Raw genomic sequence first — 15,881 nt, forward strand, 5'->3', positions numbered from 1 at the left:
TCCATTTCATTTATACAGCTTCTTGCTGTACCCTTGAACCTCACCTACCTTCACACAAACGCAATAAATCCTGTTGTCAATAACCAGTAACCAATAATCGCTGACTGAAGGTTTGGGAAGCAGTCAATCGTTCAAGCACTGGTTTCACGCACCTGTTCATGGGGCAGCGACTGCCTGGAGGTTGAAGATGGCTGTGGTGTTAGTCCAAATGGAGTTTGCAGGGAGTCACTCTGAACTTCAGAGAGATGTTCTAGGACAGGGGAGGTTTGAAATGACATTACGGAGGATGGGGAGGAAATAAAAACATAAATCATCGGTTAAAAAGGGATTAAAAAAAAACAACAATATTTCCACAACATTCAACATAGCGCATGTATCAATCAATGGAGTCAGTGTGTGTGGGACCTCTACCCCAGTGAGAGTCAGTGTGTGTGGGACCCGGACCCCAGTGAGAGTCAGTGTGTGTGGGACCCGGACCCCAGTGAGAGTCAGTGTGTGTGGGACCCGGACCCCAGTGAGAGTCAGTGTGTGTGGGACCCGTACCCCAGTGAGAGTCAGTGTGTGTGGGACCCGTACCCCAGTGAGAGTCAGTGTGTGTGGGACCCGTACCCCAGTGAGAGTCAGTGTGTGTGGGACCCGGCCCCCAGTGAGAGTCAGTGAGTGTGGGACCCGGACCCCAGTGAGAGTCAGTGTGTGTGGAACCCGTACCCCAGAGAGAGTCAGTGTGTGTGGGACCCGTACCCCAGTGAGAGTCAGTGTGTGTAGAACCCGTACCCCAGAGAGAGTCAGTGTGTGTGGGACCCGTACCCCAGTGAGAGTCAGTGTGTGTGGGACCTCTACCCCAGTGAGAGTCAGTGTGTGTGGAACCCGTACCCCAGTGAGAGTCAGTGTGTGTGGAACCCGTACCCCAGTGAGAGTCAGTGTGTGTGGGACCTCTACCCCAGAGAGAGTCAGTGTGTGTGGGACCCGTACCCCAGTGAGAGTCAGTGTGTGTGGGACCCGTACCCCAGTGAGAGTCAGTGTGTGTGGGACCCGTACCCCAGTGAGAGTCAGTGTGTGTGGGACCCGTACCCCAGTGAGAGTCAGTGTGTGTGGGACCTCTACCCCAGAGAGAGTCAGTGTGTGTGGGACCCGTACCCCAGTGAGAGTCAGTGTGTGTGGGACCCGTACCCCAGTGAGAGTCAGTGTGTGTGGGACCCGTACCCCAGTGAGAGTCAGTGTGTGTGGGACCCGGACCCCAGTGAGAGTCAGTGTGTGTGGGACCCGTACCCCAGTGAGAGTCAGTGTGTGTGGAACCCGTACCCCAGTGAGAGTCAGTGTGTGTGGGACCCGTACCCCAGTGAGAGTCAGTGAGTGTGGGACCCGTACCCCAGTGAGAGTCAGTGTGTGTGGGACCCGTACCCCAGTGAGAGTCAGTGTGTGTGGGACCCGGCCCCCAGTGAGAGTCAGTGAGTGTGGGACCCGGACCCCAGTGAGAGTCAGTGTGTGTGGGACCCGGCCCCCAGTGAGAGTCAGTGTGTGTGGGACCCGTACCCCAGTGAGAGTCAGTGAGTGTGGGACCCGGACCCCAGTCAGAGTCTGTGTGTGTGGGACCCGTACCCCAGTGAGAGTCAGTGTGTGTGGGACCCGTATCCCAGTGAGAGTCAGTGTGTGTGGAACCCGTACCCCAGTGAGAGTCAGTGTGTGTGGAACCCGTACCCCAGTGAGAGTCAGTGTGTGGGGGACCCGTACCCCAGTGAGAGTCAGTGTGTGGAACCCGTACCCCAGTGAGAGTCAGTGTGTGTGGGACCCGTACCCCAGTGAGAGTCAGTGTGTGTGGAACCCGTACCCCAGTGAGAGTCGGTGTGTGTGGGACCCGTACCCCTGTGAGAGTCAGTGTGTGTGGGACCCGTACCCCAGTGAGAGTCAGTGTGTGTGGGACCCATACCCCAGTGAGAGTCAGTGTGTGGGGGACCCATACCCCAGTGAGAGTCAGTGTGTGTGGAACCCATACCCCAGTGAGAGTCAGTGTGTGTGGAACCCATACCCCAGTGAGAGTCAGTGTGTGTGGAACCCGTACCCCAGTGAGAGTCAGTGTGTGTGGAACCCGTACCCCAGTGAGAGTCAGTGTGTGTGGAACCCGTACCCCAGTGAGAGTCAGTGTGTGTGGAACCCGTACCCCAGTGAGAGTCAGTGTGTGTGGGACCCGTCCCCAGTCAGAGTCAGGATGACTTGACAAATTTACAGTCATCGAGGTCTGTAGCACAGAAAAGGCTCTTCAGCCCCTCCCACCTGCGCTGGTCAGAAACCCGGGCCCGAGTATTCTAATCCCATTTCCCAGCACTCGGCCCATAGCCCTGTGTTGCCCGACATCGCTGCTGCACATCTAAATACTTTTAACAAAACATTTAGAGTACCTAATCGTTTTTCTTGGTGGTCATTTCAATCAGTCTGGGTCTGGGTGGTCAGTTTCCAATCAGTCTGGGTCTGGGTGGTCAGTTTCCAATCAGTCTGGGTCTGGGTGGTCAGTGTCCAGTCAGTCTGGGTCTGGGTGGTCAGTGTCCAGTCAGTCTGGGTCTGGCTGGTCAGTGTCCAGTCTGGGTGGTCAGTCTATTGCTGGCCAAGTCTGTATTCAGGACTGCTGGTTTGATACCTGGTTGTTGAGTTGATCCTATTGCATCCTGGAAGCTCTTCCTGTTGCTGCTCAGGCCCAGGATCATATCCTCGATCATCCAGACATCACGCTGGGCCTCTCCTCGCTCCTGATTGGTTAACGGTGACATACGTATCAGAAAAAGTGCAGTTATTTTGCCAAATAACCAATCACCTCTTGTAAAAGTGAAACGTTATCAGATGATCCCTCTCCATTCTTATCTACCAATCATATGGACTGATTCCAATCCTCCAATCACAGGAACTGATTCCAATCCACCAATCACATGGACTGATTCTAATCCTCCAATCACAGGGACTGATCCTAATCTACCAATCACACGGATACTTTCTAATCTACCAATCACATGGACTGATTCTAATCCTCCAATCACAGGGACCGATTCTTATCTACCAATTACATGGACTGATTGTAATACGTAGATACATAGACGATAGGAGCAGGAGGAGGCCTTTTGGCCCCTCGAGCCTGCTCCGCCATTCATCACCATCATGGCTGATCATCCAACTCAACAGCCTAATCCTGCTTTCTCCCCATAGCCTTTGATCCCATTCGCCCCAAGTGCTGTATCCAGCCGCCTCTTGAATATATTCAATGTTTTAGCATCAACTACTTCCTGTGGTAATGAATCCCACAGGCTCACCACTCTCTGTGTGAAGAAATGTCTCCTTATCTCTGTCCGAAATGGTTTACCCCGAATCCTCAGACTGTGACCCCTGGTTCTGGACACACCCATCATTGGTAACATCTTCCTGCATCTACCCTGTCTAGTCCTGTTAGAATTTAATAAGTTTCTACAAGATCCTCCCTCATTCTTCTGAACTCCACGAGAACAATCCCAACCGAGTCAATCTCTCCTCCTATGACAGTCCCGCCATCCCTGGAATCAGTCTGGTAAACCTTCGCTGCACTCCCTCGAGAGCAAGAACATCCTTCCTCAGAGAAGGAGACCAAAACTGCACACAATACTCCAGGTGTGGCCTCACCAAGGCCCTGTGTAATTGCAGCAAGACATCCCTGCTTCTGTACTCGAAACCTCTCGCGATGAAGGCCAACATACCATTAGCCTTCTTTACCGCCTGCTGCACCTGAATGCTTACCTTCAGCGACTGGTGTACGAGGACACCCAGGTCCCGCTGCACACTCCCCTCTCCCAATTTACAACCATTCAGGTAGGAATCTGCCTTCCTGTTTTTGCTTCCAAAATGAATAACCTCACACTTATCCAAATTATACTGCATCTGCCATTGAATCTACCAATCACACGGGCAGTCCATGTAATCTACCAATCACATGGACCGATTCCAATCCACCAATCACACGGACTAATTCAAATCCTCCAATCACAGGGACTGATTCTAATCCACCAATCACACGGACTGATTCCAATCCACCAATCACAGGGACTGATTCCAATCTACCAATCACACGGACTAATTCAAATCCTCCAATCACAGGGACTGATTCTAATCCACCAATCACAGGGACTGATTCCAATCTACCAATCACACGGACTAATTCAAATCCTCCAATCACAGGGACTGATTCTAATCCACCAATCACATGGACTGATTCCAATCCACCAATCACAGGGACTGATTCCAATCTACCAATCACACGGACTGATTCCAAGCTACCAATCACACGTCTCTGCTAAATTTATCAATCAAATTTACCCAGTTTAATCAGCCAATCTCATTCCATAACCCAATCACTGGGTCAGAATCCTGGAAGTCCCTCCCTAACCGCACGATGGGTGTACCTACCCCCACACGCGATTATCCCTCCCCCCGGAAACCAGTTGGTTTCGCACCGGGCCGCTCGGAGAACCGGCGAGCGGCGATTCTCCGGCCCGGATGGGCCGAGCGGCCGCTACGACACGACAGGTTCCCGCCGGTGCCGTCCACCCCTGGTCGCTGCCGGCGGGAACTCTGCGGGAACGCTGGGGGGGTGGCCTGTGGGGGGGGGGGGGTGGCCTGTGGGGGGGGGGAAGGGGGGCTCCTTCACTGGGGTGGCCTCCGATGGGGTCTGGCCCGCGATCGGGGCCCACTGATCGGTGGGCCGGCCTCTTCTCCCCGGGCCTACCTCCTTCCCCGTGTGGCCCCAGAACACCGGCGCATTTTGGTGAGGGGCCGGCGTGCGTAAGATGTTCCCCACGCATGTGCAGGATGGCGCGGCCCAACTGCGCATGCGCGGGTTGGCACGGCGCACATTTGGTGCCGCGTAAGGACGCTGGAGCGGCGTGTGGGGGCCAGAATAGGTCGTGCCCGGGCCCTGTTTGCGCCACCGTGAAACGCGACGGCCTTCACTACGGCGCGAACACTCGGCCTCAATACCGGAGAATCGCCCCCAACATATTTCGTAATCTGGTGAAATGGTGTGTGTGTATATGCGTGTGTATAGATGTGTGTGTGTGTGTATATGCGTGTGTATAGATGTGTGTGTCTGTGTGTATATGCGTGTGTATAGATGTGTGTGTCTGTGTGTATATGCGTGTGTATAGATGTGTGTGTGTATATGCGTGTGTATAGATGTGTGTGTCTGTGTGTATATGCGTGTGTATAGATGTGTGTGTGTATATGCGTGTGTAGAGATGTGTGTGTGTATATGCGTGTGTATAGATGTGTGTGTGTGTATATGCGTGTGTATAGATGTGTGTGTGTATATGCGTGTGTATAGATGTGTGTGTGTATATGCGTGCTTATAGATGTGTGTGTATATGCGTGTGTATAGATGTGTGTGTGTATATGCGTGTGTATAGATGTGTGTGTGTGTATATGCGTGTGTATAGATATTGTGTTTATATGCGTGTGTATAGATAGTGTGTTTATATGCATGTGTATAGATGTGTGTGTTTGTATATGCGTGTGTATAGATGTGTGTGTGTATATGCGTCTGTATAGATGTGTGTGTGTGTAGATGCGTGTGTATAGATGTGTGTGTGTGTATATGCGTGTGTATAGATATTGTGTTTATATGCGTGTGTATAGATGTGTGTGTGTATGCGTGTGTATAGATGTGTGTGTGTGTATATGCGTGTGTATAGATGTGTGTGTGTGTATATGCGTGTGTATAGATGTGTGTGTGTGTATAGATGTGTGTGTGTGTATATGCGTGTGTATAGATGTGTGTGTGTGTATATGCATGTGTATAGATGTGTGTGTGTGTATATGCGTGTGTATAGATGTGTGTGTGTGTATATGCGTGTGTATAGATGTGTGTGTGTATATGCGTGTGTATAGATGTGTGTGTGTATGCGTGTGTATAGATGTGTGTGTGTGTGTATATGCGTGTGTATAGATGTGTGTGTGTGTATATGCGTGTGTATAGATGTGTGTGTATGCATGTGTATAGATGTGTGTGTGTGTATATGCGTGTGTATAGATGTGTGTGTGTGTATATGCGTGTGTATAGATGTGTGTGTGTATATGCGTGTGTATAGATGTGTGTGTGTGTATATGCGTGTGTATAGTTGTGTGTGTGTATATGCGTGTGTATAGATGTGTGTGTGTGTATATGCGTGTGTATAGATGTGTGTGTGTGTATATGCGTCTGTATAGATGTGTGTGTGTGTATGCGTGTGTATAGATGTGTGTGTGTGTATATGTGTGTGTATAGATGTGTGTGTGTGTATATGCGTGTGTATAGATGTGCGTGTGTGTATATGCGTGTGTATAGATGTGTGTGTGTATATGCGTGTGTATAGATGTGAGTGTGTGTATATGTGTGTGTATAGATGTGTGTGTGTATATGCGTGTGTATAGATGTGTGTGTGTATATGCGTGTGTATAGATGTGTGTGTGTGTATATGCGTGTGTATAGATGTGTGTGTGTGTATATGCGTGTGTATAGATGTGTGTGTGTATATGCGTGTGTATAGATGTGTGTGTGTATATGCGTGTGTATAGATGTGTGTGTGTGTATATGCGTGTGTATAAATGTGTGTGTGTGTATGCATGTGTATAGATGTGTGTGTGTGTATATGCGTGTGTATAGATGTGTGTGTGTGTATAGATTGTGTGTGTATATGCGTGTGTATAGATGTGTGTGTGTATATGCGTGTGTATAGATGTGTGTGTGTATGCGTGTGTATAGATGTGTGTGTGTGTATATGCGTGTGTATAGATGTGTGTGTGTATATGCGTGTGAATAGATGTGTGTGTGTGTGTATATGTGTGTATAGATGTGTGTGTCTGTGTGTATATGCGTGTGTATAGATGTGTGTGTGTATATGCGTGCTTATAGATGTGTGTGTGTATATGCGTGTGTATAGATGTGTGTGTGTATATGCGTGTGTATAGATGTGTGTGTGTATATGCGTGCTTATAGATGTGTGTGTGTATATGCGTGTGTATAGATGTGTGTGTGTATATGCGTGTGTATAGATGTGTGTATATGCGTGTGTATAGATGTTTGTGTGTGTATATGCGTGTGTATAGATGTGTGTGTGTGTATATGCGTGTGTATAGATGTGTGTGTGTGTATATGCGTGTATATAGATATTGTGTTTATATGCGTGAGTATAGATAGTGTGTTTATATGCATGTGTATAGATGTGTGTGTGTATATGCGTGTGTATAGATTGTGTGTGTATATGCGTGTGTATAGATGTGTGTGTGTATATGCGTGCGTATAGATGTATGTGTGTGTATGCGTGTGTATAGATGTGTGTGTGTATATGCGTGTGTATAGATGTGTGTGTGTATATGCGTGTGTATAGATGTGTGTGTATATGCGTGTGTATAGATGTGTGTGTGTGTATATGCGTGTGTATAGATGTGTGTGTGTGTATATGCGTGTGTATAGATGTGTGTGTGTGTATAGATGTGTGTGTGTGTATATGCGTGTGTATAGATGTGTGTGTGTGTATATGCATGTGTATAGATGTGTGTGTGTGTATATGCGTGTGTATAGATGTGTGTGTGTGTATATGCGTGTGTATAGATGTGTGTGTGTGTATATGCGTGTGTATAGATGTGTGTGTGTATGCGTGTGTATAGATGTGTGTGTGTGTGTATATGCGTGTGTATAGATGTGTGTGTGTGTATATGCGTGTGTATAGATGTGTGTGTATGCATGTGTATAGATGTGTGTGTGTGTATATGCGTGTGTATAGATGTGTGTGTGTGTATATGCGTGTGTATAGATGTGTGTGTGTATATGCGTGTGTATAGATGTGTGTGTGTGTATATGCGTGTGTATAGTTGTGTGTGTGTATATGCGTGTGTATAGATGTGTGTGTGTGTATATGCGTGTGTATAGATGTGTGTGTGTGTATATGCGTCTGTATAGATGTGTGTGTGTATATGCGTGCTTATAGATGTGTGTGTATATGCGTGTGTATAGATGTGTGTGTGTATATGCGTGTGTATAGATGTGTGTGTGTGTATATGCGTGTGTATAGATATTGTGTTTATATGCGTGTGTATAGATAGTGTGTTTATATGCATGTGTATAGATGTGTGTGTTTGTATATGCGTGTGTATAGATGTGTGTGTGTATATGCGTCTGTATAGATGTGTGTGTGTGTAGATGCGTGTGTATAGATGTGTGTGTGTGTATATGCGTGTGTATAGATATTGTGTTTATATGCGTGTGTATAGATGTGTGTGTGTATGCGTGTGTATAGATGTGTGTGTGTGTATATGCGTGTGTATAGATGTGTGTGTGTGTATATGCGTGTGTATAGATGTGTGTGTGTGTATAGATGTGTGTGTGTGTATATGCGTGTGTATAGATGTGTGTGTGTGTATATGCATGTGTATAGATGTGTGTGTGTGTATATGCGTGTGTATAGATGTGTGTGTGTGTATATGCGTGTGTATAGATGTGTGTGTGTATATGCGTGTGTATAGATGTGTGTGTGTATGCGTGTGTATAGATGTGTGTGTGTGTGTATATGCGTGTGTATAGATGTGTGTGTGTGTATATGCGTGTGTATAGATGTGTGTGTATGCATGTGTATAGATGTGTGTGTGTGTATATGCGTGTGTATAGATGTGTGTGTGTGTATATGCGTGTGTATAGATGTGTGTGTGTATATGCGTGTGTATAGATGTGTGTGTGTGTATATGCGTGTGTATAGTTGTGTGTGTGTATATGCGTGTGTATAGATGTGTGTGTGTGTATATGCGTGTGTATAGATGTGTGTGTGTGTATATGCGTCTGTATAGATGTGTGTGTGTGTATGCGTGTGTATAGATGTGTGTGTGTGTATATGTGTGTGTATAGATGTGTGTGTGTGTATATGCGTGTGTATAGATGTGCGTGTGTGTATATGCGTGTGTATAGATGTGTGTGTGTATATGCGTGTGTATAGATGTGAGTGTGTGTATATGTGTGTGTATAGATGTGTGTGTGTATATGCGTGTGTATAGATGTGTGTGTGTATATGCGTGTGTATAGATGTGTGTGTGTGTATATGCGTGTGTATAGATGTGTGTGTGTGTATATGCGTGTGTATAGATGTGTGTGTGTATATGCGTGTGTATAGATGTGTGTGTGTATATGCGTGTGTATAGATGTGTGTGTGTGTATATGCGTGTGTATAAATGTGTGTGTGTGTATGCATGTGTATAGATGTGTGTGTGTGTATATGCGTGTGTATAGATGTGTGTGTGTGTATAGATTGTGTGTGTATATGCGTGTGTATAGATGTGTGTGTGTATATGCGTGTGTATAGATGTGTGTGTGTATGCGTGTGTATAGATGTGTGTGTGTGTATATGCGTGTGTATAGATGTGTGTGTGTATATGCGTGTGAATAGATGTGTGTGTGTGTGTATATGTGTGTATAGATGTGTGTGTCTGTGTGTATATGCGTGTGTATAGATGTGTGTGTGTATATGCGTGCTTATAGATGTGTGTGTGTATATGCGTGTGTATAGATGTGTGTGTGTATATGCGTGTGTATAGATGTGTGTGTGTATATGCGTGCTTATAGATGTGTGTGTGTATATGCGTGTGTATAGATGTGTGTGTGTATATGCGTGTGTATAGATGTGTGTATATGCGTGTGTATAGATGTTTGTGTGTGTATATGCGTGTGTATAGATGTGTGTGTGTGTATATGCGTGTGTATAGATGTGTGTGTGTGTATATGCGTGTATATAGATATTGTGTTTATATGCGTGAGTATAGATAGTGTGTTTATATGCATGTGTATAGATGTGTGTGTGTATATGCGTGTGTATAGATTGTGTGTGTATATGCGTGTGTATAGATGTGTGTGTGTATATGCGTGCGTATAGATGTATGTGTGTGTATGCGTGTGTATAGATGTGTGTGTGTATATGCGTGTGTATAGATGTGTGTGTGTATATGCGTGTGTATAGATGTGTGTGTATATGCGTGTGTATAGATGTGTGTGTGTGTATATGCGTGTGTATAGATGTGTGTGTGTGTATATGCGTGTGTATAGATGTGTGTGTGTGTATAGATGTGTGTGTGTGTATATGCGTGTGTATAGATGTGTGTGTGTGTATATGCATGTGTATAGATGTGTGTGTGTGTATATGCGTGTGTATAGATGTGTGTGTGTGTATATGCGTGTGTATAGATGTGTGTGTGTGTATATGCGTGTGTATAGATGTGTGTGTGTATGCGTGTGTATAGATGTGTGTGTGTGTGTATATGCGTGTGTATAGATGTGTGTGTGTGTATATGCGTGTGTATAGATGTGTGTGTATGCATGTGTATAGATGTGTGTGTGTGTATATGCGTGTGTATAGATGTGTGTGTGTGTATATGCGTGTGTATAGATGTGTGTGTGTATATGCGTGTGTATAGATGTGTGTGTGTGTATATGCGTGTGTATAGTTGTGTGTGTGTATATGCGTGTGTATAGATGTGTGTGTGTGTATATGCGTGTGTATAGATGTGTGTGTGTGTATATGCGTCTGTATAGATGTGTGTGTGTGTATGCGTGTGTATAGATGTGTGTGTGTGTATATGTGTGTATAGATGTGTGTGTGTGTATATGCGTGTGTATAGATGTGCGTGTGTGTATATGCGTGTGTATAGATGTGTGTGTGTATATGCGTGTGTATAGATGTGTGTGTGTGTATATGTGTGTGTATAGATGTGTGTGTGTATATGCGTGTGTATAGATGTGTGTGTGTATATGCGTGTGTATAGATGTGTGTGTGTGTATATGCGTGTGTATAGATGTGTGTGTGTGTATATGCGTGTGTATAGATGTGTGTGTGTATATGCGTGTGTATAGATGTGTGTGTGTATATGCGTGTGTATAGATGTGTGTGTGTATATGCGTGTGTATAAATGTGTGTGTGTGTATGCATGTGTATAGATGTGTGTGTGTGTATATGCGTGTGTATAGATGTGTGTGTGTGTATAGATTGTGTGTGTATATGCGTGTGTATAGATGTGTGTGTGTATATGCGTGTGTATAGATGTGTGTGTGTATGCGTGTGTATAGATGTGTGTGTGTGTATATGCGTGTGTATAGATGTGTGTGTGTATATGCGTGTGAATAGATGTGTGTGTGTGTGTATATGTGTGTATAGATGTGTGTGTGTATATGCATGTGTATAGATGTGTGTGTATATGCGTGTGTATAGATGTGTGTGTATATGCGTGTGTATAGATGTGTGTGTGTATATGCGTGTGTATAGATGTGTGTGTGTGTATATGCGTGTGTATAGATGTGTGTGTGTGTATATGCGTGTGTATAGATGTGTGTGTGTGTATATGCGTGTGTATAGATGTGTGTGTGTGTATATGCGTGTGTATAGATGTGTGTGTGTGTATATGCGTGTGTATAGATGTGTGTGTGTGTATATGCGTGTGTATAGATGTGTGTGTGTGTATATGCGTGTGTATAGATGTGTGTGTGTGTGTATGCGTGTGTATAGATGTGTGTGTGTATATGCGTGTGTATAGGTGTGTGTGTGTGTATATGCGTGTGTATAGATGTGTGTGTGTATGCGTGTGTATAGATGTGTGTGTGTGTATGTGTGTGTGTGTGTATGCGTGTGTATAGATGTGTGTGTGTGTATATGCGTGTGTATAGATGTGTGTGTGTATATGTGTCTGTGTGTATGCGTGTGTATAGATGTGTGTGTGTATGCGTGTGTACAGATGTGTGTGTGTGTATGTGTGTGTGTGTGTATGCGTGTGTATAGATGTGTGTGTGTGTGTATGCGTGTGTATAGATGTGTGTGTGTGTATATGCGTGTGTATAGTTGTGTGTGTGTATATGCGTGTGTATAGATGTGTGTGTGTGTGTATGCGTGTGTATAGATGTGTGTGTGTGTGTATGCGTGTGTATAGATGTGTGTGTGTGTGTATGCGTGTGTATAGATGTGTGTGTGTATATGTGTACGTATCTATGTCACACACCGAGAGAAACATCAGCTGCTGCTGGAGGATATTCAATGAAATAGAAATTCGCTCTTGGGTCTGGAACCTGTTGGTCTCCAGGGCAGAGTTACCCCCGACTGGGTGTTGCAGACCGGAACATTCTAAAGCCAGGGCTTCGTGCTGAGGGATGCAGTGAAGTTCGGGGTAGGGGCTGCAGGGGGCAATGGGGGAAGGTCACGGTCTCAGACCCAGTTGGTTAGTTCAGCAGGGCACAGTGAACGGTGTAAATCCCTCGTATTGAGATCTCTCGGAGAGTCACAGTCTGTCCGGGCAGAACAGGAACTGGGTTCCGTTCTCAGTAATGTTCAATATAAACTGTGAGGAGCAAATATTGCAACTGGTTTGGAATAAAGTGTCTTTTAAGGGAAACAAATATATGTGGGTGTGTCTGTGTGAGGGTCTGTGTGTGGGTCTATGTGTGGGTCTATGTGTGGGTGTGTCTGAGTGAGGGTGTCTGTGTGGGTGTGTGTGTGGGTCTATGTGTGGGTCTATGTGTGGGTGTGTCTGAGTGAGGGTCTCTGTGTGGGTGGGTGTTGTGGGGGTGTCTGTGTGACGGTCTCTGTGTGGGGGTGTCTGTGTGACGGTCTCTGTGTGGGGGTGTCTGAGTGAGGGTCTGATGTGGGTGTGTGTTGCGGGGTGTCAGGGCAAGGATCTCTGTGAGGGTATCTGTGTGGGTGTGTGTTGTGGGATGTCAGGGCGAGGGTCTCTGTGAGGGTCTCTGTGTGGGTGTGTGTTGTGGGGTTGTCTGAGTGAGGGTGTTTGTGTCTGAATGAGGGTCTCTGTGTGGGTGGGTGTTGTGTGTGTGTTTGTTGTGGGGTTGGCAGGGTGAGGGTGTGGGTGTGGGTGTGTTTTGTGTGGTGTCAGGGTGAGGGTCTCTTTGAGGATCTCTGTGTGGGTGGGTGTTGTGTGGCTGTGTGAGGGGCTGTGTGAGGGTCTGTGTGTGGGTGTGTGTGAGTGAGGGTCTGTGTGTGGGTGTGTCTGAGTGAGGGTCTGTGTGTGTGTGTGTGTGTGTGTTGTGGGGGTGTCTGTGTGAGGGTCTGTGTGTGGGTCTGTTCTGTGTGTGTGTGTTGTGGGGTGTCTGTGTGAGGGTCTGTGTGTGGGTATGTCTGAGTGAGTGCCTCTGTGTGGGTGGGTGTTGGGTGTGAGGGTGAGGGTCCCTGTGAGGGTCTCTGTGTGGGTAGGTGTTGGGTGTGAGGGTGAGGGTCTGTGAGGGTCTCTGTGTGGGTGTGTGTTGTGAGGGTGTCTGGGTGAGGGTCTCTGTGTGGGTGGGTGTTGTGCGGGTGTCTGTGTGAGGGTCTCTGTGTGGGTGTGTGTTGTGGGGGTGTCTGGGTGAGGGTCTGTGGGTGTGTGTGGGTGTCTGAGTGAGGGTCTCTGTGTGGGTCTGTTCTGTGTGTGTGTGTGTTGTGGGGTGTCTGTGTGAGGGTCTGTGTGTGGGTGTGTCTGAGTGAGTGTCTCTGTGTGGGTGGGTGTTGGGTGTGAGGGTCTCTGTGAGGATCTCTGTGTGGGTGTGTGTTGTGGGGTGTCAGGGTGAGGGTCTCTTTGAGGGTCTCTGTGTGGGTGTTTGTTGTTGGGGTGTCTGGGTGAGGGTATCTGTGTGGGTGTGAGTTGTGGGGGTGTCTGTGCGAGGGTCTTTGTGTGGGTGTGTCTGAGTGAGGGTCTCCATGGGGGTCTCTGTGAGGGTGTGTGTTGTGGGGTGTCAGGGTGAGGGTGTCTTTGGGGGTCTCTGTGTGGGTGGGTGTTGTGGGGGTGTCTTGGTGAGGGTCTCTGTGTGGGTATGAGTTGTGGGGGTGTCTGGGTGAGGGTCTCTGTGTGGGTGGGTGTTGTGGTGTGTCTGGGTGAGGGTCTCTGTGTGGGTGTGTGCTGTGGGGTGTCTGGGTGAGGGTCTCTGTGTGGGTGTGTGTTGTGGGGGTGTCTGAGTGAGGGTCTCTGTGTGGGTGTAAGTTGTGGGGGTGTCTGGGTGAGGGTCTCTGTGTGGGTGTGAGTTGTGGGGGTGTCTGGGTGAGGGTCTCTGTGTGGGTGTGTGTTGTGGGGGTGTCTGAGTGAGATACTGATGAACCCCACTGTCTGTTTTCAATCAGAGACCCAGGAAGCCGGTGCTTAGTCCCGGATCCAGTTCACAAATGAATAGATGCAATTGTACACGGTACCTGTGGAGACCCGTATCGTGTGAGCAGCTCTCGACTGGACCGGAATCTCTGCAGCTCATTCTCCAAGAATTCATATTCATTCCAGGATTGTTCTATTTCCTGCCTCAGAACAGAAATAGGTTTCAGCATTTTGAATATGAGAGAACTTGTGAATATTCAGGCAGACACCTGACAAAACGAGGTGGATGTCACGAAAATGCATTTTCAGCACTACCTGTGGGCTTTCAGCACCCAGTGAGGGCCTTCAGCACCCAGTGTGGGCCTTCAGCACCCAGTGTGGGCCTTCAGCACCCAGTGTGGGCCTTCAGCACCCAGTGTGGGCCTTCAGCACCAGTGTGGGCCTTCAGCACCCAGTGTGGGCCTTCAGCACCCAGTGTGGGCTTTCAGCACCCAGTGTGGGCTTTCAGCACCCAGTGTGGGCCTTCAGCACCCAGTGTGGGCTTTCAGCACCCAGTGTGGGCCTTCAGCACACAGTGTGGGCCTTCAGCACCCAGTGTGGGCTTTCAGCACCCAGTGTGGGATTTCAGCACCCAGTGTGGGCCTTCAGCACCCAGTGTGGGCCTTCAGCACCCAGTGTGGGCTTTCAGCACCCAGTGTGGGCCTTCAGCACCCAGTGTGGGCTTTCAGCACCCAGTGTGGGCTTTCAGCACCCAGTGTGGGCCTTCAGCACCCAGTGTGGGCTTTCAGCACCCAGTGTGGGCTTTCAGCATCCAGTGTGGGCCTTCAGCACCCAGTATGGGCCTTCAGCACCCAGTGTGGGCCTTCAGCACCCAGTGTGGGCTTTCAGCACCCAGTGTGGGCTTTCAGCACCCTGTGAGGGCCTTCAGCACCCAGTGGGGGCCTTCAGCACCCAGTGTGGGCTTTCAGCACCCAGTGTGGGCTTTCAGCACCCAGTGTGGGCCTTCAGCACCCAGTGTGGGCTTTCAGCACCCAGTGTGGGCTTTCAGCACCCAGTGTGGGCTTTCAGCACCCAGTGTGGGCCTTCAGCACCCAGTGTGGGCCTTCAGCACCCAGTGTGGGCCTTCAGCACCCAGTGTGGGCCTTCAGCACCCAGTGTGGGCTTTCAGCACCCAGTGTGGGCCTTCAGCACCCAGTGTGGGCCTTCAGCACCCAGTGTGGGCCTTCAGCACCCAGTGTGGGCTTTCAGCACCCAGTGTGGGCTTTCAGCACCCAGTGTGGGCCTTCAGCACCCAGTGTGGGCCTTCAGCACCCAGTGTGGGCCTTCAGCACCCAGTGTGGGCCTTCAGCACCCAGTGTGGGCCTTCAGCACCCAGTGTGGGCCTTCAGCACCCAGTGTGGGCCTTCAGCACCCAGTGTGGGCTTTCAGCACCCAGTGTGGGCTTTCAGCACCCAGTGTGGGCTTTCAGCACCCAGTGTGGGCTTTCAGCACCCAGTGTGGGCCTTCAGCACCCAGTGTGGGCCTTCAGCACCCAGTGTGGGCCTTCAGCACCCAGTGTGGGCCTTCAGCACCCAGTGTGGGCTTTCAGCACCCAGTGTGGGCCTTCAGCACCCAGTGTGGGCTTTCAGCACCCAGTGTGGGCCTTCAGCACCCAGTGTGGGCCTTCAGCACCCAGTGTGGGCCTTCAGCACCCAGTGTGGGCTTTCAGCACCCAGTGTGGGCTTTCAGCATCCAGTGTGGGCCTTCAGCACCCAGTGTGGGCCTTCAGCACCCAGTGTGGGCCTTCAGCACCCAGTGTGGGC

General features: G+C 48.5%; 1 protein-coding gene across 5 annotated transcripts in view; it reads right to left on the reverse strand.

Annotated features, from left to right (window-relative positions):
- Positions 1–15,881, reverse strand: part of LOC140404096 (pleckstrin homology domain-containing family A member 7-like) — a 68,161-nt gene that overhangs the window by 12,259 nt on the left and 40,021 nt on the right. For all 5 annotated transcript variants that reach the window (XM_072492497.1, XM_072492496.1, XM_072492495.1 and 2 more), the window contains 3 exons: positions 14,181–14,279; positions 2,633–2,741; positions 153–250 (listed from right to left, as the gene is read on the reverse strand). In XM_072492497.1, coding sequence (XP_072348598.1) covers positions 153–250; positions 2,633–2,741; positions 14,181–14,279 — 306 coding nt within the window. The remainder of the gene's footprint in view (positions 1–152; positions 251–2,632; positions 2,742–14,180; positions 14,280–15,881) is intronic.

The sequence above is a fragment of the Scyliorhinus torazame genome, chromosome 29 (assembly GCF_047496885.1).
Source record: "Scyliorhinus torazame isolate Kashiwa2021f chromosome 29, sScyTor2.1, whole genome shotgun sequence".
In the NCBI taxonomy this organism is placed as follows: Eukaryota; Metazoa; Chordata; class Chondrichthyes; order Carcharhiniformes; family Scyliorhinidae; genus Scyliorhinus; species Scyliorhinus torazame.